Raw genomic sequence first — 23,988 nt, 5'->3', positions numbered from 1 at the left:
GTCCCTTGATGCCAGAGCACTTTCCACCTCAGGTTTTTGTGAGCTCCCTCCCAGTATCGAGTCCGAGATATCGGCGGCATGGGAAATGGCTTGTGCAGAATCTAAACATGACTCAAGCTCAGCGTACCACGCTGCATATTCTGTTTCTACACAGTAGTAGCTCCTTCCGACCACTCGGCGTCTTCTTCCACCGCATACCAGTATCTCGTACCTTGGTGTGATCTTCCTCTTGGCGAGGTGGACGACTGCTGCATTAGGCTACTTTCTTACCGACCGGCCAAAGCTTGACGCTACCCGCAGTTGTCCGTTCCAGGGTGCACATTATGCTTTCCGCCGACTAGACCCAGTCTCTTTTCCCCCCTGCCATGGTCAGACTGTATGCGGCGCACAGATTTTTTTTTTGGCGAAACCCGTCTGACGGCTCCTTCGAGTTTTGACGGTCGCCGCAATTTTACCGCCCGATTACCAAGCGATGCAAGGAGCAGTCAAGGCTACTGCACACAGTACAATCAATTAGCCACTGTCGCCTCTCTCTGAGTGAGGGAGTGCAAGAAGGCGAAAATGCAGGTACTTTTTACGAGACTTTGCATGAACACTTCTGACTCCGGAAGGCGCAAAGTTGTTATTGAGGCGGATGAGCGCTGGCCCTCGCAAACGAGGTCCGAGCGTAGATGCCTGTGACAGCCTTGTCAGACGCAGGATCGTCCAGCATCGAGGTGATTCGGCGCCGACAGGCCTACTGCGTATCCCGAAGCCTCTTCCATGGCTACGACTCGTGCTTACTAGTCCGGACAGAGAAGATTCCGCAGAACAAAGTGCACGGGTACAAGTGGCCTCAAGTGGCAGCGGGGTATCTTAACCGGCCTGCTGTTGTTTTCCTCTGTCCCCACACCGCTTCTTACATGAGTGCTTGAAAATCTCAATGCTGTCGGTTCTCGCGAATGATGTGGAGTTCCCAAGGCACGTACTCGTACAGTGTACACAACCAGTATGCAGCATGGCCTGCTGTCGAAACGGGCAGGTGCTCTGTCGAGGAGGTGGGGACTTTGACTCCAACTTACCACTAGTCAGGATCCTTCGCTTGCAGAGGCCTTGACTATTTCGGTAGGTGCTCCAAAGTCCTCCGACTGGACTGGTCGTTTCCAGCGCCGAGTCGAGACCCGCAGCCTCGTCAGACTTCCGAAAAAGGGAAGCTTATGCTAACCACGTCCCTAAGCCAGTGGCCTGATCCACGAAAACTAACTGACGGACGCAGGCCTACGCCTTCCGGGGCCTTTCCTTGTAATCGAGATGGAGACACGAAGTTCACTACTGTACGTAAAAATTCCTACAGGGCAATGGCACGGCAGTACGAAGGACAGGCTGGGACGCGTCCAGGGTGAGTGTGGACAAGTTAGTAACAAATTATTCAGCAGGATGGTCCGAGTCCAAGCTCAATCCGGCCGCTCACCAACTTGCCGGCTTATGGGCTCGACACTAGGCTTGTTTCTCTCGACCTTCCTGGTCTGATGTCGGCGTGGAAGTCTCCACGATGGACTGTCTCCGACGCAGCCACTCCGAGTATGGTTTTCGAGCCAGTCTTGGTTTACTTTTTCAGGTCTACGGCAAAGAAACCATTTTGACGTCGGACCGACCACCTCAACAAAAAGCGCGCTTCTTGCTCAGAGCCTTGCTGTGGAAGCGAGTCTGACTTCTCTTCTACTTTTCTTTCCATCAAACCCGCTTCTCAAGGAAGCCCAAAGACCGATCGGATGTGTGCTTGTAGCGCTCTCGAGGTGTTAGCGACAAATGCCTCCCAGGGAGGACGGGGCAACACCAAAGTCCTTCACCTGGATAACGGGCAACCCACGGAGCAGGAAGAACATCACACAGATCCGGCGACATGCGGGGCAAAATTCCGGGGTGAAAGCTGAGAATTGCGCTAGAGCTCAGTCGAGCTCGTCTCCCAAACCTGGCCAAAGAAGTTCTGCAAAGCCTTCTAGAGCTATTCATCCTTTACCAAGGACTTATGATGCGGACGGACATCCTCCGAGTGCTCACGCAGAACAGGCGATAAGTCCTCATGTGCACTACCCTCCTGCTGCGGCAGAATTTGCACCGGCTCCGTCATTGGTTATCCATGAGCAGGTTGTCATTCCTCAGCCTGGCCACCCTGATTCGCCTTCGGCGGCCGCCTCAGCATCGATCAGCGAAGACGTAGCCCCAACACGAAAACTTGCCATCTGGGATTTGGTCAACCACTCGGTTGAGGAAGAAGAACAACATACATTACAGGTGCTTGCCTCGACCCCTGGACGGGACACCGAGGACAACAGGCAGGGCTACTTCAGCGGTCGCACAGCTCGAGCAGAACTCAAGCAAGCCTTGAGCGAAGCCCGATCCGACTCGCCGCCACATACGCGCAAATCTACGCCGCCACCACCGACGACCTTCACCCTGCAAGCCAACGTCTCGAAAAGGCGAAAAGCCACGAGTAGCGCGACCTCCGACTCGCACGTCTCATGGCGGCTCGGTATGCCACCTTCACCCCGGCTCATGTCATTGACGAAGGAGGACTCACAAATCGAGCAGACCCTTCTACGAACAAGCGCCTTCTTCTGGGGCCAATTCGAGTCATCATGGTCCGCCCAACTGCGCGAAAGAGGCAACACCTACTTTGACAAGATCTCCGGAATGGAAAGCTTCGCTGGATCCATCACTACAGCCGGCGGGCTCCTGGCACTGGGGCAGGTGGACTCGGCCTCTTCGATCCTTGACAGCGCTTTGCCCAAGCTCCCGGAGTTGCTGACATCGCAGCACCCGCAAGTCTGCTGGCTGTTTGCGGACCTTAGCCTCAGCGCCAGCTCTGACACCGCGCTAGGCCGTCTACGCAGCCAGGTGAAACGAGTAGCCGCGTCGGCATCTCACACAACCCTGGGGCCCTCGCACCCGATCACGAAGCTTCTACACCTGACTTTTCCGGCCACGGCTGAGGCTGACGCCCAACGCCTGTACCTCCGCGAATTGATCCAGCGCAGAATCCATGAGCTGCACGAATCTCTCTTCGAGCCTAACTCGTACCAAACCACCGGGCAATATTACTACCTTGCCCGCGTGCTCGGGCAGGTCGGGCAATTGGAGAAGGCGCGCGACATCCTGGCCGAGGTTGTCGCCATGTGGGAAGCCATGTACGGCGTCAACCATATCATGCCCATCACGGGCCTCCTCGAGCTGACGAGAGCGCACCTGTCGTTGAACGACGCCTCGACCGACACCGAGGCCCTCCTCTCCGAAGCCCTCCGCCGCACACTGACACTCGAGAAAGCAACCGCAACCGCAAGCCAGGACCCGACATCTCGGACAGCAGGTCTAACCCACTCACGCATCGGCTGTCTGCGCACCCTCGGCCGCTTACACGTCATGCGTGGAAACCTGGCAACCGCCCTGATGCAATATACTGCGGCCATGAGCGTTGGGGTCGAAGAGCTAGGCGTCCATGTCCCGGCCGTGCAGTTGGCTTTGGCGGACCTCGACGCCGTCAGCCAGATGGTCCGTGCGCATAGAGACGGCGATGAGAGTGTCCGACTGGAGTGGTTGAAGAGGGTCCCCGTCGAGGTGGGCATCAGGTGGGTGAACAAAAATGAAGGCTCGGGGGCAATGGACCAAGCTTCTGTTGGTGCTGAGAAGTTGAATGTGAGTAACCCTTAGCAGCCGCGCTGTTGGTGCGGCGCATTGATAGAAGGCAGGGGAGCACTATTGCCGGCATGAACCACAGACTCGTGGATAGAAATACAGGCTAGGTAAACATCTCCGCATGGGCATTTGCACGGCGTAATGTATGAGCAGGAGGGTTTCGTGATCTATAGCACTGTCAGCCGGACAACTTGCACTCTTTGCCAGCATCTCCCTGGTGAGGAATGAATAGGTAGGGCGGCGTGGGCGGCGTCAACTCCGGGACCCCTGGAGTCTCCAATGAAACTAAACTAAGTAAAGCCCTGCTAGCACCAGCTCAGTTAGACTGCGTTCCCCTGAAGCGGCCTGAGCCTGCTTGGAAACTTCCTTGGGCGCAAACTCGCCGCGCCCGCAGCATGTCGCGCATTTGCGATTCAGAGATGAGTTTCCACCATCGGCGACGATCGAGGACGACAATGCTGCGACGTCCGAGCCATCCACTTTCGTGACCTGGGACCGGGCGGTACAGCCATGCTGGCAGCAGAGCATATATATATATCGGGCGAGAATGATTAAAATGCCCTCGTCGAGAAGGGGCCTATACGAGCGAACCGTCGAGCCAGTCTTGGCTACCCTCAATCGCCGCACCTCGATCCTCCTCATTTCCGTCCTTTTCACATTTACGTTGGTCGCGTGGTACCGGTCAGCCTACGGCTCGTCAGCTCCCCTTTTACACAGCGACTATGGCGCATACGGGCGGAAGAGGGGATTCGACGGGACCTGGGACTACCAGCGGGACGCGGAGAATCTGATGTTGGACTCGCAACAATGCGACCAAGCCTTCCCCGGGCTGTTTGAAGAGGTGGACCGGCCCGTGGACGCACGGATGCATACGCCCATCACTTTCGCGGAGATTGACTCCATACCCAAGCAGAATGGCTACGTGCGGGCCATGATCTACAACCAACAAGTATATTATACTCACGCCGTGGCGTGCTGTTTACTGACGGGCTATAGTTATACATCATCGACAAGGCAGGCGGGATCTACTCGCGCGAGATCGCCACCCTGCACGCCCTGCATCGCGCGATCCTCACGTCGCCCGAACCACTCCCGAACATCGAGTTCGCACTCAATACGGACGACCGCATCCCGTCGGTGCCCCTGTGGGGCTACGCCCGCCGCGCCGAAGACACGCACATCTGGCTGATCCCGGACTTTGGATACTGGTCGTGGCCCGAGACCAAGGTCGGCTCGATGCGCGAGGTGCAGATGAAGGCGGCCCTGACCGAGGCTTACGACGGGTGGACGTGGGCCAAGAAGGTGCGCCAGATCCTGTGGCGCGGCGCGACCATGGGTCTACCATTACGCGAAAAATTCATCCAAGTCACAGCCGACAAACCCTGGGCCGACGTCAAGGCCCTGGACTGGCACGACAAGGAGTCTATGACGAACGACCTGAAATCCATGGCCCAGCATTGCCAGTACAAATACCTCGCCCATACGGAGGGCAACTCGTACTCGGGCCGTCTGAAGTACCTGCAGGCGTGCCGGTCCGTGGTCGTCGCCCACACGATGGACTGGATCCAGCATCACCACCCGCTCATGCGCTCTAGTGGGCCCCAGCAGAACTATCTCGAGGTCGATCGCAGTTTTGACGATCTCGAGCAGAAGATCACCTGGTTGGAGACGCATGATAAGGACGCCGAGCGCATTGCCGCGAACAGCGTTAAGACGTTCCGCGAGCAGTATCTCACGCCGGCGGCCGAGGTGTGTTATTGGAGAAAAGTCATCAATGGGTGGGCCAAGGTGAGCTTCGAGCCCGAGTTTTTCAAGGTCGTCAATGGGTCAAGCGTGTGGAGGGGCCTGCCTGTCGAGTCTTACTTGTTGGAAAGGAGATTGGAGTGGAATCCTTATTGAGGTGGATGTTGACATATCACTGTGCATCACTGATGCGGAGGACACTGTGTTGAGCGTAGTATCTTGGATATCACCAGCGCTGATCTGAAGGACGCTATGTTTGGACGCTTTGTTTGGATATCACCATCAATGATACGAAGGCCGCTGTGTTTGGATATCACCGTCTCTGAAGTGCAGGTCACTGTGTTGAGCATGGCATCTTGGATATCACCGTTGCCGATGTGGAGGATATGTGTTCGGATATCACCATCATTGAAGTGAAGGACGATATGTTTGGGTATATGCATCAAGGCCACACCAATGTACAAAGGGGGACAAGGCAAGGCGAAGCATCGTAGTGAGACTCGACTACGTTCATATATGTCGGTTTCGGCTGTCTCATTTAGCAGGTATCATGTATCTATCTGAGCTTTTCAGGCCGGGGGCGATCACGTCCTGTGTGTATCATACAAGACCCCTTATGAATCATATCTAAAGAAGGATAGGTGGCAGTAGAAGAGAGGCACGAGAGGGAGAACAGTGGCTTGTGGTTCTTGACGGTGCTGTCTTGTCTCCCAGCCGTCTGTACACTAATGTTTCCGATCTCCGGGCTTTGCCTCATTTTCATCCCTCTATCATATTATGCTCTAGGAAGTTCAAGGCGTGTGCCTCCTCAAGCAGATGCATGACCATCATGTATATCGCCTCGACCTTTTTTACTGCGAGGTGATGTGGCTGACGCGCCGTAAGTGGACGCGCTCTGTAAGGCTGAATGAAGCAGGGTAAATAAAGGGCTCGCTTAGGCGACGCGAGGCTCAGCTCAAACCGGCGCCGACATCAGCCTCCCACTTCACGCATTGAGGCCACCTCACAAGATCACCACACGCCGGTCGCATCCTGCGCGTACCGTGTGCTGTGCACAAGACAGTACACAGTCCGATTGTCAATCTCACTCTAGTCGCTCATTTAAACCCTCTCCTACCGGATCAACATGGCCCGTCGCAAGCAGATCACGCCCATGCAGCGCATCAACTCGGGCGAGGTCATGCAGACTCCCTCCGATACGCCCGAACGGCGCGCCGTGTACAGCAACAGCAACGGCCACTTAGCCTCCCCTTCTGCCACACGCCCTCCTACCCAAGCACGAGCACACACACAAGGACATTCCGCGCCGCAGCAGCCGGGCCTGCTCACCCTCGTCGTCTGCGTCGGCGGCATCTACGCGTCGTTCCTGACCTGGGGGGTCCTGCAAGAACGCATCACCACCACGCCGTACCCTTTCACGACGGGGCAGGAACATTTTCGCTTCCCGATCGTGCTGAACACGATCCAGTCGTCCTTTGCCTTTGTCAGCGGCAGTGTGTATCTTCTCTACAAGGCGGGCGCAACATCATTCCAGATCCTCCCTTCGCGGGCAGCCCTCCTGCCCCTCCTCCTCGTCACGTTGACCACCACGCTGGCCTCCCCCTTCGGCTACGCCAGCCTCGCGCACGTCGACTACCTGACCTTTGTGCTGGCCAAATCATGCAAGCTCCTGCCGGTCATGGCGCTGCACGTGACGCTGTTCCGCAAACGCTACCCGCTCTCGAAATACATGATCGTGCTGGCCGTGACCGCGGGGGTCGCCCTCTTCACGCTGTACCACCCGCCCAAGAAGCCCAGCGCCGGCAAGGCCAAGGGACAGTCCAGCAGCAGCCTCTACGGCCTCCTCCTCCTGGGTATCAACCTCCTGTTCGACGGCCTGACCAACACGGTACAGGACCACATCTTCCAGTCGCCGACCCGGTACGGCCGCACGAGCGGGCCGCAGATGATGGTCATCCTCAACCTGCTGGGCACGGTGCTGATGGCGGCATACCTTGTTGCCACGCCGTACGTGCCATCCGCGCTCCTCCCGCAGTTTCTGCAGAGTGACACGACCGAGCTGAGCCAGGCGGTCGCCTTTTTGAGACGCCACCCGCCCGTCGTCAAGGACGTGCTTGCCTTTTGCGCGTGCGGGGCCGTCGGGCAATTGTTCATCTACGCCACGCTCGAGCGGTTCTCCAGCCTGCTTCTCGTGACCGTCACGGTCACGAGGAAGATGCTGACGATGGTGCTGAGCGTGCTGTGGTTCGGGCACCGATTGGGCCCCGGTCAGTGGGCAGGTGTCGGCTTGGTGTTTGGTGGCATCGCTGCCGAGGCGTACGTGCAGAACGCCGAGAAGAAGGCCAAGCAGAGGAAGAGGTCACTGGAGAAGGATAGATAGTAGACCGAGAGATAAAAAAAATAATCATTTAGATGGTTACAGATTGCACAAGTTTCTCCGTCATCCATCAATCTTCTCTGATCTGTCTTGGTGTCTAATCATGTATAAACCACATGATGAAACCAGACCAGGGGAATCTCATCACAGATCAGAAAGTCTGCATTGTTGATCGTTCTCCTCCCAGCCGTATTCTGTTTTTCGTATGCGATTGTGATTGTTGGAGGCATCGAATCCGCCACTGAGAATCCTGGCGCATATTCTAGTACTGTACTCCGTACTGTGTTCGAGGAGAACCGGGGAAGGAAAGCACAAGTACGGAGTACATGCGGTGTATTGCCCGTATGAGAATTCTACAGCTGCGCCACCGGAACACAGTACCTGTACTGGTGGTACTGCATGCATGCATGGATGCATGAACGCCTACACACGTTCCTACAGGTACCTACCGTATGCATGGATGCATGGACGCTCACATACGTTCCTACAGGTACCTACCGTATGCTGGTGCGATGCTGGATGAGCACCACGGAATATTTCTGCATCATATCGTATCGTAGCATATCGTATCAAGGCAAATAATCACGGACTGATGGAAGGACTCACTTGGCCCCTAGCACTTGTATCCTTCCGGACCCCGTAGTTAACATTAAGCATACTATACTATGCTATGCTATGCTATGCTATGTAGCATTACTGTGGTGTGTGTTGGACGTTAGCGTTGTATATTTTTGTCTGGAATCTTGTCTGGGACTGTACCTACACGGTACGTCGTATTGGTTTTCCACAACGCTCTGTGTCTGTGTCTGCGTCTACGACCAAGACTTCCGCCTTCGAAGTCTCGGCGCATTCCACATCTCGTCCACCCTACGAATGCCCCACGATAGCCTTCGGCTGATACGGCTCCTCCAAGCTCTTCATCTCCTCGGGAGTGAGCGTCTTGCCCCGGACCGCGACGGCCTCCTCCAACCTCGCGAGATTACTGAACCCGACAATGGGGATCGTGCCCTTCTGGATGATCCACGCCAGCGCGACCTGACTCATCTTCCAGCCCTTCTTCTGTGCGAGGTCCTGCACGCGCTGGATGATCTCCCTGTCCGTGGGATCCATGCCGCCGAACATCGGGTTGCCCTTCATGGACTCCTCGCGCGCGGTGGCGTCGCTGCCGAGCGGACGGGCCAAGAGCCCGCGGTATAGCGGTGCCCAGGGGATGAGGCCCACGCCGGTCTCGTGGCAGTAGGGGTTCATCTCGCGCTCCTCTTCGCGGTAGCACAGCGAGTAGTGGTTTTGCATGGAGATGAACTTGGTCCAGTTGTGCGTCTCGGCGGCTTGTTGCAGTTTGGCGAACTGGTAGGCCCACATGGAGCTGGCGCCTGTGACGCGACGAGTCAGCTCAAGTGCATGCATATGCCTGTGTCGAGGCGTGAAGGAGGGCAAGGCTGTCATAGCGAGATCAGAGATGACATACCGATATACCTGACCTTCCCGCTCTGGACGAGGTCGTGAAGCGCCTTCATCGTCTCCTCGACCGGCACGCTCTTGTCGAATCGATGGATTTGCAAGAGATCAAGGTAACTCGTGCCCAACCGCTCCAGACTCGCCTCGACGGCGTTGAAGATGGCGGCCCTCGACAACCCGCCCTGGTTGACGTAGTCCTTGCTCTGGCGGATCTGCTCCGGGTACTTGACGTGGACCACGCCCGGCTCCTCGCCGACGGTGCCAAAACATTTTGAGAGCAGCACCAGTTTATGGCGGGGGATGTTGTGTTTCTTGATCACCCGGCCAATCATGCGTTCCGACTCCCCGTTCGAGTAGACGTTGGCCGTGTCCCAGGTGTTGAGCCCGCGGTCGTAGGCGCCTTTGAGGAGTTTGTCCACTTCGGCTTCATCATCGATAACCCAGGGTTGCCAGTCCTTGTGGCCTATTTTCAAGGGTGTTAGTCACGGACATTGACTTATATTGGCAAGTGATCGGTCGTGACAGGATGGAATGTTATGCCTAGTCGGCTGCGAAGCGCCGGGCAATCCTTCACTCTGACTGCCCACTATCTCGTATATTACCCCACCACAACGCGAGGACCAGATCAAGACTCCTGCCGGCCTCTGAAGATAGGGTAAAAGGATACAAGCTTACCAAACGACATGGCGCCCAGAATGGGAATCGACACTCTCAGGCCAGAAGCTCCCAGTTGGGCATAGGTGACCTTTGTGTTCTCCAAGCTCTCAGCGAGCGATCGAGGCATGCCAGCGTCACCCATTTTTGCGTTTGTCTCGTCTGGTTCGGGTCGCGTCAAAAGCCTATCTCGGTCTGTACAGGTCTCAGGACGTTCAGCAGTACGGGCTCCAGAGTCGGTCTGTACAGGTCTCAGGGCGTTTGCCGCATCTCCAAGAGTTCGAGGACACGCTCCCGTTATATACCTCGCTCCACACGGCGAGAAAGGCCGGCTCATTTCTGGATAAATTGTGGGAAATTCGGCTCGCATTCCCATCCCCACCCACGGCCATGGTCGTCACTAAACTCCCTTGTGAGGAGGGCTGCTTTTCTGTGCCGTCAATCGCAAGTGCGATGGATGTGTTCCCCGCACCTATAGACAAAGAAGACCGCTCCACCTGGCCCACGACGCACCACCCAGAGGGGAGAAGTCGCTTCTCTTGTTGGGGGGGAAAGTGCAGGGCCTGCAAGGGAGCTGACGAAGGCCGAACGAGCTTGGTGGGGATCCTGGGTGAGCCCTAAATCGGCAATACCGGACTTAGCTGAGGTAAATCCAGGGGTGGGCACTACTGTGGTAGATGGCCATGACCGGTCACCGCTGGCAGTTGCCGTGGTTCCATCTCGAGACGGCACAGGTTTCCTCAGGCCACGGATGGTCCTTCTGCATAGATTGTAACGCAGGGGCGTCACATGCCAGGTGTAAAAAGTCTTCGTGCCACTCACAGAAGACAAGTGCTCGAGAGCTACTTAATAGTACAAGGATATAGAGATAGCTGAAACGCCGATTTTTCCAAGCAGCTGCCCAGCGTAACGCGCAAGCCATGGACAGGACCTGCGATAGACAGAGAAACACGACGCCATGCCTTGCTACCGTGACCGATCCATCGCAGGTGTGAAAATGCACCCAGCCCCGTTTTCCCAGTAATCATCATCTATGCCCAATCAAATCCATAGCGTCTTCTTCATCATCATCGTCCTCCATCAGGTCGTCAGGGTCACTCTGGGACTCGGACCCGGACTCGGAATCATCCCCTTCAGCCTCGTCCCGGCGAGGTGAGTTTGGACGACCCCAGAAATCGAGATCATCGTCGTCGTCCAAGGGTGTTGTGCCACGTCGAGACGGTAGCGCTTCAGGTGTCCCAGATGACCGTGGCCCCGTGCCGAAATAACTGCCGACGACCGGTGACATGGAACGAGTCGACCGAGCGGTGGGCGAAGTGGGTAGTAGCCAGGACGATCTGCTCAATGGCGTTCCTGAAGTCGGTCTCGACTCCACAGGACGAGGTTGCACCTCGCTGAAGGCTCTAGCAATGTCGACGGGCTGGGTCAATTCGCCTGTAGGTGTATGGCTCTGGCTCGCCGTAAGCGCTGCCTCAGATGTTCCTGCTTGCTGAGCCTGCTGCTGCTGTTCCTGAAGTTGGGGCGTTTCCTCTGCACCCAGAAGCTCCAGCTGAGCCGTATTGTAAGATTCGCAGATGGTACATTTCAGCCCCAGCCAGTGATAGCTCGTCACACTGCGGCTGTTGCAGTCGTTGCAGAATATGTACGCCCGATTGTCACGATACTCCTCAGGCATGGGCTGTTCTTCGATATGTCTGTCGAGCCGTCGGAATTGACTCTCCATGTTTGCAATGCTCTTGGAGCAGATCGGGCACTTGTAGCTGGTATTGCACCAATCGGCAAAGCATGCTTCGTGAATGCTGTGGCCGCATCGCATGAATGCAACGGGCTTATTTGAGGTGAACATGTATTCACCGCAGATGGGACAATCGCTCTTGGTGCTCCGTTCAATGCATTTATGAGTGCTTTCGGCCGCGATCGACATGCAAGCGGCGCATGTCTTGCAGTGGAAAAAGTCCTTCCCGAGACCTTCGCCGAGTCGACAGATACCGCAGTCGTCACAGTGATAGACCGACTTGTCAGGGTCGTTGTTCCACAACTTGCAGATGGGGCAGTAGTAATGTGCGGCAGGGACCTGACACTTCTTGCACACCTGACCCACCGCTTGTGGGGTTTGGCAAAGCATGCAAAGCATGTATTTAGTTTCTCGACGGGGCAAAGTATGGTCCTCTGCCTCGTCATGGCAGAGCCGACAGGTGTACCATCTTTCACAACTGCTGCACTGCATCTTGACATTGCGTATGTAATGGACACAGCCAAGCGCAGGTTTGGCCAATTCTCCAGACGCATTCATGTCGTCCGGGTGGACTGGTGCGTATGTTGGCTGAAGGTCCTTTTCAGTGAGACTCCAGTTGATTTCCTGCCCGGGGGTGGAGATTGTCGAGGTGGGGGAGTCTAAGCGATGAGGCAACTCGAGTGTTTTCAGAGGGGACCGTTTCCCAGCATGGCCTTTCTGGTACCGTTCCATCATCAAGCCATGCACGAGTTTCGACTTCTCCGCAGCAGTGCCCGGCCCTGACCATATAGAGCTGATCTTCTGTCTGAGGGCTCCCATGCCGTCATCTTCTGGCAGGGTTCCTGACCCGTCTCTTCTCCGGTCGCTGACATTATCTCCATTCTGTGCACCTGTCCCCAGTCCTAGTCTCGTTGGATCCGTGTCGGGCGCGGCAACGGGGTCAGATGTTGCATGAGGCCTTGAGTTATCTTCATGGACACGGGACTGATAGGACAATTCGTTGGCAGGATTTAGGGAGGTTTCACTGTCGTTGCGGAGGGTTTCGAGCCGGACAGGTCGAGGAGGAGGTTCCAGCTCAGGTTCAAGGGCGGGAAATTCGGTTGTGGACGGCTGGTCTCTTAGTGTATGTTGCGCCGGCTCTCTTTCCAGGTCATCCATTGGCTCCAAAAGAGGAGAAGGAATGGTGTCGAAGCTGTTGAGTTGAGCAGCCCATAGTTGGATGGTTCTGGTGATAGACTGGACCGTGGTCTCTCTGTTCTCAGCCGTCGGCTCGACAAGAGGATCTTCCAGCGAAAGAGGGGGTGATGTAGTCCAAAACCGAGCGGGGCTCCAGCGCTGCAGATCGGGTACCGCAGGGAGGAAACCGGGCGAATCTTCTGCGGTGGTGCTGAGTCGAGAGAATCGCCGTGCCTGGCGCAGGACAGGTTCCACAATGAACGAGGGAAGATATTCACTCATTGAAGCCAGGTAAAAGGCATGCTAGAGATGGAGTGGAAGCGAGGGTTTGTCGCCAGCAGAGAACGGGTCAAAGACGAGAGGACAGGCGAGACCGCGACTGGAACCATGTGACGGGAAAGGAAACAAGGACAGAAGATGGGGAGCCTGGGAGATGAGAAAGGAGAAACTGACGTCGTGACAGATCTGACATGTGATTGTATTCCCCGCTAACTCGCTAAACACCAGACCCACGTGTCCCGGGGAATATCTGGCCTTGTATACTCCGTACACACTCCTACTATCTGACGCCTAGCTATAGTTGAAGGAGGAGAGGAGAGAGGAAAGGAAAGAGAGTTAGAAACGGGTGATCAATACTAGACTCAGAGTTAGGAATGACTCTGTAGTTATCTAAGCTGTACTATTCACTCTTCTGCTTAGTCTAGGCTGCTTAACCTGACTGATATAACTTTCACGGGAGTTACACAAAAAGAAAAGCTAACCCCCTCCGAAGTAACAAAAAGTAACCACAGCTACTTCTCTGATCAGGCTATACTCGAGGTGGCCACCCCAGTCTACTCCTCATCTCGTGCTCTGATGAACACCGATTTGACTTGTCAAGTAGGCAAACGATTTTCTCGGAATGTTGTTGCGGATCGGGTCGGTTCGAGTTCGTTGGATCGAAGGTGAGAGTTCTATCGAGGGTGAATGCCTTCTGGCCCGATGCCAGTTTGTCACATCAAATGATGCCCTGAACACCCTGGGACTCGAACTCTCTCGCCTAACTGGGGAGCCGCCTCTCACTTTGTCGATTTGGGCCGTCGCCGAAGTGATTTGACCTGAACTCCCCAGATTAGGGGTCTTGGTGATTTTGAACAACTTTTTGTCGGCTTGGAATATAAACCCGGAATTTCCGGCTTATCGTGTGACTACCGATTTCTCTCATCATAGGGTCGACCATAGTGAATTGCCCTGACCATCGGCACCACTAGACCACCTTCAGAGGCTCTCTTCTTGTGCGGGCATTGGCGCTTGTAGTGGCTTTGGCTCAGCTTCATGCCTTTAGGTCTCTGGCCGGCAGAATGTCGTGATTGCCTGTTCGCAGCGAGCAGCAACCGATCATGAGTCCCTTACTGAGGATTCACGGCCTTCCCCAGGTCTGCCTCGCATCGCGGCCATCTGCTGACATTATCTGACTTGCTCCTTTGCGCTGTCTTCCAGTTCCCGCAGAGTCTGTTCAATCTCTGATGGTTTCGTGATGGACCAGACCGGTCCGTCAATCGATTTACTTATGAGGTTACGCCCGACCTTGCCTGGCCCGACCCCCAGGTAGCGTTTGCACCCGGCTTCCTTGTCCAGGTATTTGATGGAATCCCACCAGAGCACTGTGTCAACGGCCTGCCTTGCGAGATTATTGATCAGATTCTCCTTCGAGCTGAAGGGCGTTGCGGTGACATTGCTGATGCAGGGGACTCGTCCCGGGAACACCACTTTTTCCGGATGCAAGGCCTTCTTCATGAACTCGTACGCCGGCATCATGATCGGGCTGTGGAATGCTGAACGTGACTTCAACTCGACCGCTCGAGGATCGTGCCCGCCAAACTCGCGAAGATGCACGAGCATATGTCGTATCCGCTGGAAGCTGCCGCTTAAGACTATCTGATTTCTCGAGTTGATATTGGCGATGGCAACCTGCTCCACTGCGGGAAGTGCGCTGGAGTCGTCTTTTGTGCCTTCTGCACCATGGCCAAGGAATTCTTTGACAGCTGCAATCAACCCTTCCAACTGTTGTGGCTCACAGACAAGAGCGATCATGCCGAACTCTTCACCTGTTTCCTCTTTTGCTTTCCTGGTGCATTCTCCCATGACATCGCCGCGTTTCCGGACTAGATCAAGAGCATATGCATATTCCAGGTTGCCCGCAGCTACGAGGGCTGCATATTCACCCAGGCTGTGACCCAGTGTGACGTCGATCACTTCCTCGGTCTTGAAACCAAAGTCCTGCTCGAGTACTCTCAGAATCATGATGGACACGGCCATGATCGCAGGTTGGGCATTCTCCGTCTTGTCCAGCTGCAGAATAGGCCCTTCCTCAATCAAAGTGGATAGCTTGCATTTGACTATGTCATCCATCTCCTCTAAGAACGGTTTGCACGTTTTCGGAAATGCTTCCACCCACTCTTTGGTCATGCCTTTCCGTTGGACGCCATGACCAGGGAAGAAGAGAGCGGTTCGAAGAGTGGGCTGAGAGGTCGTAGCATACATTCGAGAGCTCCGCAAAGCCCTGAGGCTTCGTGTCACCCCGGACAGGGCCACTCGTGGATATCGATCCATGATTGAGGGGTCGATGGTAGCTATTAAGGAACCGTGCTCGCTGATGCAAGATGCGGGTGGTATCTACAGCATTGTGATGGAAGAATGGTGGGAATGATAAGCTCTTCCTGACACCGTACAGATGTGGGCGAGGAGGGAGTGAGTGTTATGGACGGAGGGTATGGAGTTGATAGCCTCTTCCGTGAGTCCGAGCAGCATTCAGTACGGAGTAGTTGGGGTAGGTACGTACTCGCAGCTGCTCCTGCCCTCCGAGTTCAACCCGCAATGGCGTGTGCCGAGGCGGCTGCCGCTTTACGGACACGAGAATGATACGCAATCCTGTCGTCGAAACTCAACGAGAGTCGCCTCATCCACCCACATACGCAACATCACACATGTATACAGCGGTACGGGGTACTAGCTTCTTATTACTCACACAAAGCGGTGCAGATTCTGACATGTTCCTCTCTTATCGTTTCATCATGGCCTCATGTGCTATCCAACCCAATTTGCGCGCCTTCAATGCATCGCTCATTAATATGGGAATGAGAATGAGTCCGATCCGAGTTGTCCTCCATCTCTACAGGACTGATTTCCGAGTCAGCGTAGTTGAATATAGGGCCCGATCGCACTTCAATCGTGGTTTTGGCTGTGATGATCCCCTCAGGCTGGCCCGCAAAGTGAGCTTCGTCTGATTGCCGCGATATTGGGCGTGGTGTCTTTCGCCCAGAAAAGTCTCGCTTGCCACGTCTGCGGGTGTTTGGATCCCCCAATGGGCCGGTAATAGTCGTTCGCATCCCCCCAAAGCTGTCCCCGACATCCTTCCAGCCAAAAGTATCCAAGCCCAGGGCTTGGGGTGGGGGCGGACCCGGCCTGAATATGAGGACATGTCGTGTCACAGCGTAAAGAAGGACGTCAAGCCACCCACAGGAGGTGATGGCAGCACCGGCAAGGCAAAACCACCCTAGCATAGTTAGTCAACAGTAGCTTCTTAGCAAGCTGGAACAACCTTACAGTACGGGATGGTCATTCCGTCATGCTTGCCATCCTTGCACCTGCGAGTGGCAGCGTGCAGACGACGTAGACGACGGGATAGATGATCATATACTTCGCCGCTCGTTTCATCACGGCGGGATCACTTCCGTCGTCATCCGTGAAATCGACATGGGGGCGAACTCGAGACTTCGCTCTGATGGAGAGAAATATGAGAATATATGTGAGCACGGTACCGAACATGCAGATGAAAATCCAGAAGTAGTGGAGCCACAATCGTTCTCTGTCGAGCTTTTTGTTGATCCAGCACTGTCGCACTCGTCAGTCTTGCAGGAATTAGACGATCTACTGATACTAACCCACGCGCCAGCCCGTTGGTAGAGCTTGGGATCCAGGCCAACGCCAATAACAGCCATCAAGTAGATGAATATCCACGAGCAAGCGATTCCACCGTAGAGCACCTTATTGCTGAGACGGCGCCCGCTCACCACGGCGAGATATGTATGCAACGCAATGGCGAAGATGAAGACTCCGGACGCCAAGTCGCCAGTCGACACAAACCAGCCGTTCGCCCAGCAGGTCGTGGTCCCAACCACGATCTTGTCTTGCGAAAGATATACTGAGGTCAGTGCGAACGCCATCGCTTGTTGAATATCCGCCAAAACTAGATTATAGATGAGGAGCAGAAATTGATTGGCCCCATCTCGCAGTTGACCCTGATGGTACCACAAACACAGTCGATATGTGAGGAACGTGAAGAGAGCGACACTGGAAATGAGTGACAAGATGCCGAAGAATGCGACCGTGACCAAACCGTGCCGCAAGACTGGAGGTAAAGGATCGAGAGTACTGTCCAGGGAAACGGACGAGGTGGCGACCATTGTTCGGTCCGTAGACTTGACAATCTGACAACGGAATGCACGATGGAAGAAAACGAGGGATGGACGCGCAAGAAGTACTGAGTATACCGAGAGATTGGGATATTGCATGTGCGCTTACCAGATCCCTGGCAAAAGCGGATGCTGTGATACTAGGGTGATCATGGGAGGGATGGGATGCCGCGAAGAGTACAGGATAGTACACGGTATCACAAACGCGAGTCCGCAGACATCCGTTGGTGGTATGATCCCTGATCGAGTCAGTCGGGCTGGTCGAGCTACAAGGGTAAGTTTCACCTGAATTGCATACGGTGCGAGGAACTTACAGTCGTCGGTCGAAGTTCTTCCGGAGTAACAATACTTCGCCATTCTGGGCAGACCAGATGCGAAGGAGGTTACCGTGTAACCAGTGGCAGTCGAGCACGAATCGACGCTTCTGTGTCCATGCAGTCCTTGTGGTACATGGGCGTGCTGGCTGGGTCCTTGACAGGTCAAGTTTCGAACCTGGCAGTGTAATTTTGCCCAGTAGCTACTTCGTGCTTCACGTTCTTGGCTGGGAGGATCGCCGCTTCGTCGCGTCTCTGGTTGTGGGTCAAGAATCGAAGGCAGTTTGCGGGATGAGAATCATTGTCATGCTTGTTGGAAGAGACCCCGAATTTTGCTCCTGGAAACTTGATGACTGACTGCTCCATGGCGGTTGGTAGTGCCAATCTAGCTAGGTCGATTGCAGCACTTTAATGTTCATAAGGAGCGGTGGTCGGTGCGCGGGATAAGGGCATGGACATCAACCAAGCCACAGCTCCGTGCCTGAGTATTCGTCAAACAGGAAGAGCTTTAACAACGCGAGAAATCAGAAGAATGATGATCTTACAGAAGAGCTGTGTTTTTCACGTGGCCCGATGTACGTGCCCGTGCCCTGGTCACTGCCAGAGGGATAGATGCGGGTTATGGGCACATACTTATGGTAAGCCGACAAGCACAAGCACAAACATCAAGACTGCTACAAATTCAAGCGCCGCTCATGCGGGACGTACAGTCTGTGGACGGACGGCTTGTGACATGCGGGCGCTCTTGTCTGCCGGTTCTCAACTTGCTGTGGAAGCATCTCACATAATGATTTGCGCATACGCGTATTGTACCTGACTTCAGCTTCCTGGGACAGCTCAAGCCGGAGCGAAGGGATGGGCAGTGGCATGTGCCACGTGTGATCTCCGTGTATGTGGCCGCTTTGTGGCCGCTAAGAAGCTAAAGTCTTGAGGAATTGTAGAAAGAATGAATGCCATCAACCGGAAAGGAAGGAAGTTAGCTTTTGTAGTATGTGATGCTGCGTCTACCGAGGAGACAACAGAATTAAGTCGCGGTTGTTGTAGGTCAACTGTGCTTGTGCGGTAGGGACATCCTAATACTCCTGGCTTGAATTGCCAGTAACCTAACACCGCAAAATCAGCATGTAAATTCAAAGCAGATGTTGACTAGGCTCGTCGAATGTGCGGCATAATCAGATCAAGTAAGTATGAAATTCAGCATGAAGATTGTTTTGATCCTTCAGCATTGCAGAATTCACGTTTGGCTCATCTCACCAGCAGGACGGATATTTTGGGCTTCGAATATTGGTCTTACCTTGTCAGCTCTCTGTCTCTGGACGCTGTCTAAGTTCAGTCATATGCTCTTTATCGCGGAGATACGCAACGGTGTGCTGTCGAAGTGTGTAGGGCAGAAGGAGCAATAAAACCAGGCCGCAAAATGTGTGAAGAGATGACGAAAGCGAAGTCGTGGCCGCGTTGCTGGGCTACCACGAAGTCGGCTGCGCTGGTCAAGAAAGCCACCAAGCCCTGCGCCTCTCGTTGATCGCATTGTAAAACTACCCTCTTCTCCCCGAGCCTTGCTATTCCTGGGAAATACCATATTCAGATCTAGAACCACTCTGAGACCACATCCAACTGTCACCTGAACGAGGCCACCGCAGTCTGCCGAATCCCCGCTGGCCGCAAATGCCTCGGCGGTGAACCACCCTCTGAACTTGCCTACGAGGTCAACCCATCCCCCGAGATGCATGTCCGATCTTGGGCTCTGCTCTCCTTCCTACGCATCGCGTGTGGTGCGAGCCACGACTACTCGCCGTTTTCCAACCCTCTAGGCAGCCTCCCCGAAGATGCGCTTTTGGTGAAGCGACAAGGTTGTCAAGCTGGCCTCGAGTCTTGCTCAGGCCTAGGAGCAAATAACGTATGCTGTCCCTCGGGGACGACATGCACATTGGACCAGGCTGATCAAGTCGCTTGCTGCTCGGTGGGTGTGGCGTGCACGGGATCAATAGAGGGAACTCTCACTGGGTCAATTGCGACTTCATCAACCACGGGAGCCGCATTAGGGAGCACAACCACAACAACTGGCGGTGCCATTTCGATCACTGGAGTGGGCGGTGGTGGGTCCACGGTACCCAACTCATACTACCCTTTTATCTACGCCCCGACCTCCTTCCCCAACGCAGACCAGTGCTCTAGCGCGTTCACGAGCTGTCAAGCTGCCTCGACTGCTTGCTTCACTTCCCTAGCTGGTGCCAATGGCGTGACAGTTGGAGGCATTAACGGCGGCGGGATCACGGTGCAAGGGGTGTCTGGAACCATTTTGAGTGCTGCAAGCAGCATCTGCAGCTCGTTGAGCTCGGTGGGATGTTCCAACCTACAACAAGTATCTCAGTGCACAGTATTTGGCAGCGGTTCGGGCGTTACACCTACTACAATAGCTGGGACCAACGGGATTATTCAGATCGGTAACAATGGGCCACGCCAGACGGCGTGTCCGGGGATGCTGTATGCCGCTGGAGCTGGAGCCGTGATAGGGGCAATGGGCGGTGTCATGTGAGGGCCGGGCTTTCTGCCGTGAGCTTTCAAAAAGTGCTCTTCATCGCATTGCGCGGTGTTTGCTATCTGACAAAACGGGTATTGGACATATGACGACGAGACGATCTGTGCATTTGGATTTGCCAGGCGCAACCCAGGATTGAATGACGGTTGGAAATTGCAGCTAGCAGGCGAGAGGTTCAGAGTTCATGTACTGATGAGTGGCAATCATTCAGCATCACGAAATCGCGATACAGTTATCGGGGATGTGCAGGCGAGCTACGAGGCTGGTGGTCTGCTCTTCTTCTGTAGCAGCAAGCTGGGGAGAACCACAGTATCTCGGACATAGAAGACAAGAGAGTCATATGCGTCCAAGTTTCCAGTGGCGGGCAAGGCTCTGCGTGGGATCCATGCCTCGTCAGATCAGCAATATCGGAGAATCACCCCGGACGTCCCACCACTGCGAAACGTCGCCTTTGCCACTTTCTTGGTGCCGAGTGGTCCCCAGAAGGACTGGTACTTTTCTATGACCGAGTGCCAGTTGGGCTTCCAAGTTGAGAGCCCACTTGAGGACACATTACTTGCCGCTCACGACTCTGCGACCTAAGGCAGCGTCGTCGCTGCTGGAAAGTGACCCGAATCAGGCAATGTCAGGTCGGTGTGTTTTCTATTTTGCTGGCCGGCCCAATTTCGCTCCTATTCGTGTCAGCGACAGCAAGAGCCATTCGCTCGTCTAATCCCGCTCGGATGCCTGAACCATCGAATGGCACGAACAAGCTCACCGACATTATATGGTGACTGTGCACAATATCTGGTTCTGTGCTACTACATACGGCATCTGTCAGAAAGCGGTATCCTTGCTGAGGGTATTGACCCAGTCTAGTCTCCCTTTTCTCGTTGAGGCCTCCGACGTATGATTTCCTCTTAACGTTGAGGGTGAGATTGGGGTGTATGGGACTCAAAATAGACCGCTCTGCGCCCGGAGGAGAAAGGAGCGTTCCGAGTCATCGCTACCTGCTTCAGACAAGGCTTCATCAGCGCCATTCAAATACCCCATCTCCCCTTTCTTCTATTGAATCTTCGGCTTCTATATTTTACATTGCTTGTGGATATCTACGACGGTCGTCTACTGGTTCGGAACAAGCTTAAATCACTTCTTAAGGCAACGTAGTCGCAACTACTTCGAACCCCACTATGTCACGGAACGTTCCGATCTCTGATGCCGGCGTCGAAACAGACTGCCTGATCGTCGGGGCTGGTCCAGCTGGGGCATCTCTGGCCTGCTTCCTCGTGAATTACGGTGTGTTGAGTGCGATGTGCCCGTTTACGCAAGCAAAAGCTGATTTACGTACCGCAAGGGGTGAAAGTGATGCTCATATCCGAGGCCCCAGGGACAACCGCCACGCCCCGAGCGCATCTGCTGAACATGGCGGGTCTTGGTAGGGACTTCTCTCACTTGTGCAGACCTGCGCCATCGGTTAACGGGGGCAAGAATGCATGCGTGATCTTGACCTGGAGGACGAGTGTCTCCGGCTTGGAAACCGCGGAGACTGCCTCAATTCCATCCGTTGGTGCTATTCCATGAGTGGTGTTGAGTATGGACGCATTCACGCGTGGGGTGCTGGGCCGGCGAAATCGGTGCGTCCCTCAGTGCGCGTGCATCAACAGAAGCTGAAGCCCCGCGACAGGGAGAAGTCGCAGACTTGAGTCCCTGTGCGTCTTTGGATCTCCCTCAGTCGTCGCTCGAGCCAATTCTCATCCGCTACGCGACTACCCACGGGGTGATATGTCTCTTCAACACCAGCTTTCAAGACCTCGAGCAAGACTCAGGGGGCTGCCTGACGAGTGTCATCAACAAGGCGACCGGCCAGAAGTTCAAAATCCGTTCACGATATCTCTTTGGCTGTGATGGTGCCCGGAGCCCTGTGGCGGCCAAGATTGACCTCTCCTACAATGTCCAGCCTTCCGGAGGGGTGGCGTACAACATCCTCTTCAATGCTGATTTGGCCGACATCATGCGACATCAGACAGGCCACCTGCATTGGATCATGCAGCCGGACACGGGCCTTGAACATGGGATTGCTCCGGTGTTGCGCATGGTACGGCCGTGGGACAAGTGGATGTTGGTGGTATTTCCCAAACCGGGGGTAGACATCAAGACTTTCGGGTCCGATGCCAAAGCCACGGGCCAGGTGGAAGATCTGATGAGAGCGACGATAGGCAAAGACGAGATTCCATTCGAGGTGCTCGATATCTCGAGCTGGAGAGTCAATGAGACAGTTGCCGAGTGTTACTCCAAGGGGAACGTGTGAGTTTGCTGGGCGCAGGTGTGTGCGGGAACAGTGCTAAGAGCCGTCAGATTCTGTCTCGGTGATGCGGTCCACCGACACCCACCTGTTTTGTGAGTGGCCCCATGAACATATATCTGATATGTCAGGGTTTCGGATCTGCTCGTCCCGATATCGTGCTTGGCTGCTAACGGCCATATAGCGGCCTGGGCAGCAACACGTGTATTCAGGATGCCTACAACCTGGGATGGAAAGTGGCGATGGTCATCAAAGGGCAGGCCTCCCCAGCGTTACTGGAGACCTATAATGTAGAGCGCCAGCCCGTCGGGCAAGACTTGGTGAAGTGGTCGAATGAGCTTCTTCGCAATCATGGTGAGCTTTGCCCCGAGCCCACACCTATGATTCTGGAGCTTTGCTCCCGTTTCTTCAGCTTGTGTCAATATTCTTGCTAGCTGCTAACAACATTTCAGCAACGGTATGGCGTGCTATCGGGATGTTCGAGGAAGACAAGGAGAAACGGATCAAAGCGAACAAAGAGCTCTCCGAGGCCTCGGAAGCAGGAAAGAGACGTCGCCAAGAACTTTTCGACGCCATGGAACGACATCGAGGCGAGGGCGATAGCCTGGGCATGATGATGAACCAGTGGTACAAGTCGAGCGCTGTGTACCTGGACGACGAGGGCCCTCTGGGACCCTTCACGGGCAATTTCCTCACGCAGGTCCGAGTCAGCACATATCCTGGCTTCCGTCTGCCCCATGCGTGGTTGAGCAGGGGGAAAGGTGTTCCAAGCAAGGAAATATCCACCGTCGACTTGGCTGGCAAGAATGCATTTTGCCTGTTCACGGGTCACGGCGGCGAGCCATGGACGGAGGCTGCCAAGTCCGTGGGAAGTAAGCTTGGGATCCCAATCAATGCCTTCGCCATCGGCTTCGGGCTCGACTACGCCGACAAGTATCGAGACTGGACGAAGAAGCGAGAGGTCGACGAAGACGGGTGCGTATTCGTGAGACCAGACCGGTATGTGGCATGGCGGGCCAGACGGATGAGCTCGACGTCGTGCGAGGAGAAGCTGGAGCATGTTCTGAGGTCGATTCTGTGTCTTTGAGAAACAAGACTTGAGAGTTATTCGCAACGTCTGCACTATTGGCCGCCCGTCTACGGATACGGGAATCGGGTTTGCTGGTGTCGCTCCGCCGGATGGGGATGCTGCATTCGGAGCAACACAACAAGCTTTCTTCTTGTCTTTCTCAGCTCGCGTCGATGCCTTCATTCGACTAACCACCCGCTTGCCATGCCTCCATCTCGCCTCTTTTCGGCTATCCCAAGAAGCGTAGCGAGCGAATCAGCCGCGACGAGTTGGGGTTGGGAAGTTCCGTGCCCTCTACCTGCCGCCCTTCTAGCCATAAGATACGAAGTTGAAGAAGTTTCAGAGGTACATTCGAGTTGCACAGCCCTCGGCGCTGCTGGTGTCTCGGCGGCGAGCAGCATCGAACAATGTCGATACTACAAATACTGCTGCTGCAGGTCCTCGCACCAGGAGAATCACGTCAACCCAGGGCCACCAGCTCATAACTCCTGCCGCGTCTACTCTTCTTCCGTACTG

The 23,988-nt window shown here is 54.9% G+C and overlaps 9 protein-coding genes across 9 annotated transcripts; 5 read left to right on the top strand and 4 right to left on the bottom strand.

The window, feature by feature from the left end:
* Positions 1-1,788: 1,788 nt before the first annotated feature.
* On the top strand, positions 1,789-3,687 carry A1O7_06392 (uncharacterized protein; the record flags this gene model as incomplete). Its single annotated transcript, XM_007760394.1, has 1 exon — positions 1,789-3,687. The coding sequence occupies one exon, from the start codon at positions 1,789-1,791 to the stop codon at positions 3,685-3,687; it is 1,899 nt and encodes a 632-aa protein (XP_007758584.1).
* A 541-nt stretch (positions 3,688-4,228) lies between these two features.
* Positions 4,229-5,571, top strand: A1O7_06391 (uncharacterized protein; the record flags this gene model as incomplete). Its single annotated transcript, XM_007760393.1, has 2 exons — positions 4,229-4,621; positions 4,669-5,571. 2 exons carry the CDS (start codon positions 4,229-4,231, stop codon positions 5,569-5,571), a joined length of 1,296 nt encoding a protein of 431 aa, XP_007758583.1.
* A 970-nt stretch (positions 5,572-6,541) lies between these two features.
* On the top strand, positions 6,542-7,795 carry A1O7_06390 (uncharacterized protein; the record flags this gene model as incomplete). Its single annotated transcript, XM_007760392.1, has 1 exon — positions 6,542-7,795. One exon carries the CDS (start codon positions 6,542-6,544, stop codon positions 7,793-7,795), a length of 1,254 nt encoding a protein of 417 aa, XP_007758582.1.
* An 864-nt stretch (positions 7,796-8,659) lies between these two features.
* Positions 8,660-10,049, bottom strand: A1O7_06389 (alcohol dehydrogenase; the record flags this gene model as incomplete). Its single annotated transcript, XM_007760391.1, has 3 exons — positions 8,660-9,165; positions 9,261-9,713; positions 9,926-10,049. The coding sequence occupies 3 exons, from the start codon at positions 10,047-10,049 to the stop codon at positions 8,660-8,662; spliced, it is 1,083 nt and encodes a 360-aa protein (XP_007758581.1).
* Positions 10,050-10,931: 882 nt separating this feature from the next.
* On the bottom strand, positions 10,932-13,097 carry A1O7_06388 (uncharacterized protein; the record flags this gene model as incomplete). Its single annotated transcript, XM_007760390.1, has 1 exon — positions 10,932-13,097. The coding sequence occupies one exon, from the start codon at positions 13,095-13,097 to the stop codon at positions 10,932-10,934; it is 2,166 nt and encodes a 721-aa protein (XP_007758580.1).
* Positions 13,098-14,261: 1,164 nt separating this feature from the next.
* A1O7_06387 ([acyl-carrier-protein] S-malonyltransferase) lies at positions 14,262-15,407 on the bottom strand (the record flags this gene model as incomplete). Its single annotated transcript, XM_007760389.1, has 1 exon — positions 14,262-15,407. The coding sequence occupies one exon, from the start codon at positions 15,405-15,407 to the stop codon at positions 14,262-14,264; it is 1,146 nt and encodes a 381-aa protein (XP_007758579.1).
* Positions 15,408-15,874: 467 nt separating this feature from the next.
* Positions 15,875-17,260, bottom strand: A1O7_06386 (uncharacterized protein; the record flags this gene model as incomplete). The annotated part of the gene is made up of 4 exons (XM_007760388.1): positions 15,875-16,350; positions 16,401-16,441; positions 16,495-16,688; positions 16,739-17,260. 4 exons carry the CDS (start codon positions 17,258-17,260, stop codon positions 15,875-15,877), a joined length of 1,233 nt encoding a protein of 410 aa, XP_007758578.1.
* Positions 17,261-19,312: 2,052 nt separating this feature from the next.
* A1O7_06385 (uncharacterized protein) lies at positions 19,313-20,119 on the top strand (the record flags this gene model as incomplete). The annotated part of the gene is made up of 1 exon (XM_007760387.1): positions 19,313-20,119. A coding segment is annotated over one exon (807 nt), but the record flags the coding sequence as incomplete, so codon positions are not given.
* Positions 20,120-21,291: 1,172 nt separating this feature from the next.
* On the top strand, positions 21,292-23,490 carry A1O7_06384 (uncharacterized protein; the record flags this gene model as incomplete). Its single annotated transcript, XM_007760386.1, has 7 exons — positions 21,292-21,397; positions 21,456-21,536; positions 21,590-21,735; positions 21,786-22,405; positions 22,457-22,498; positions 22,588-22,757; positions 22,856-23,490. 7 exons carry the CDS (start codon positions 21,292-21,294, stop codon positions 23,488-23,490), a joined length of 1,800 nt encoding a protein of 599 aa, XP_007758576.1.
* Between the last annotated feature and the right edge of the window lie 498 nt (positions 23,491-23,988).

The sequence above is a fragment of the Cladophialophora yegresii genome (genome assembly GCF_000585515.1).
Source record: "Cladophialophora yegresii CBS 114405 chromosome Unknown aczIN-supercont1.4, whole genome shotgun sequence".
In the NCBI taxonomy this organism is placed as follows: Eukaryota; Fungi; Ascomycota; class Eurotiomycetes; order Chaetothyriales; family Herpotrichiellaceae; genus Cladophialophora; species Cladophialophora yegresii.
Note: the sequence above shows the minus strand (reverse complement) of the source record. Positions and strands in the feature narration are given on the sequence as shown.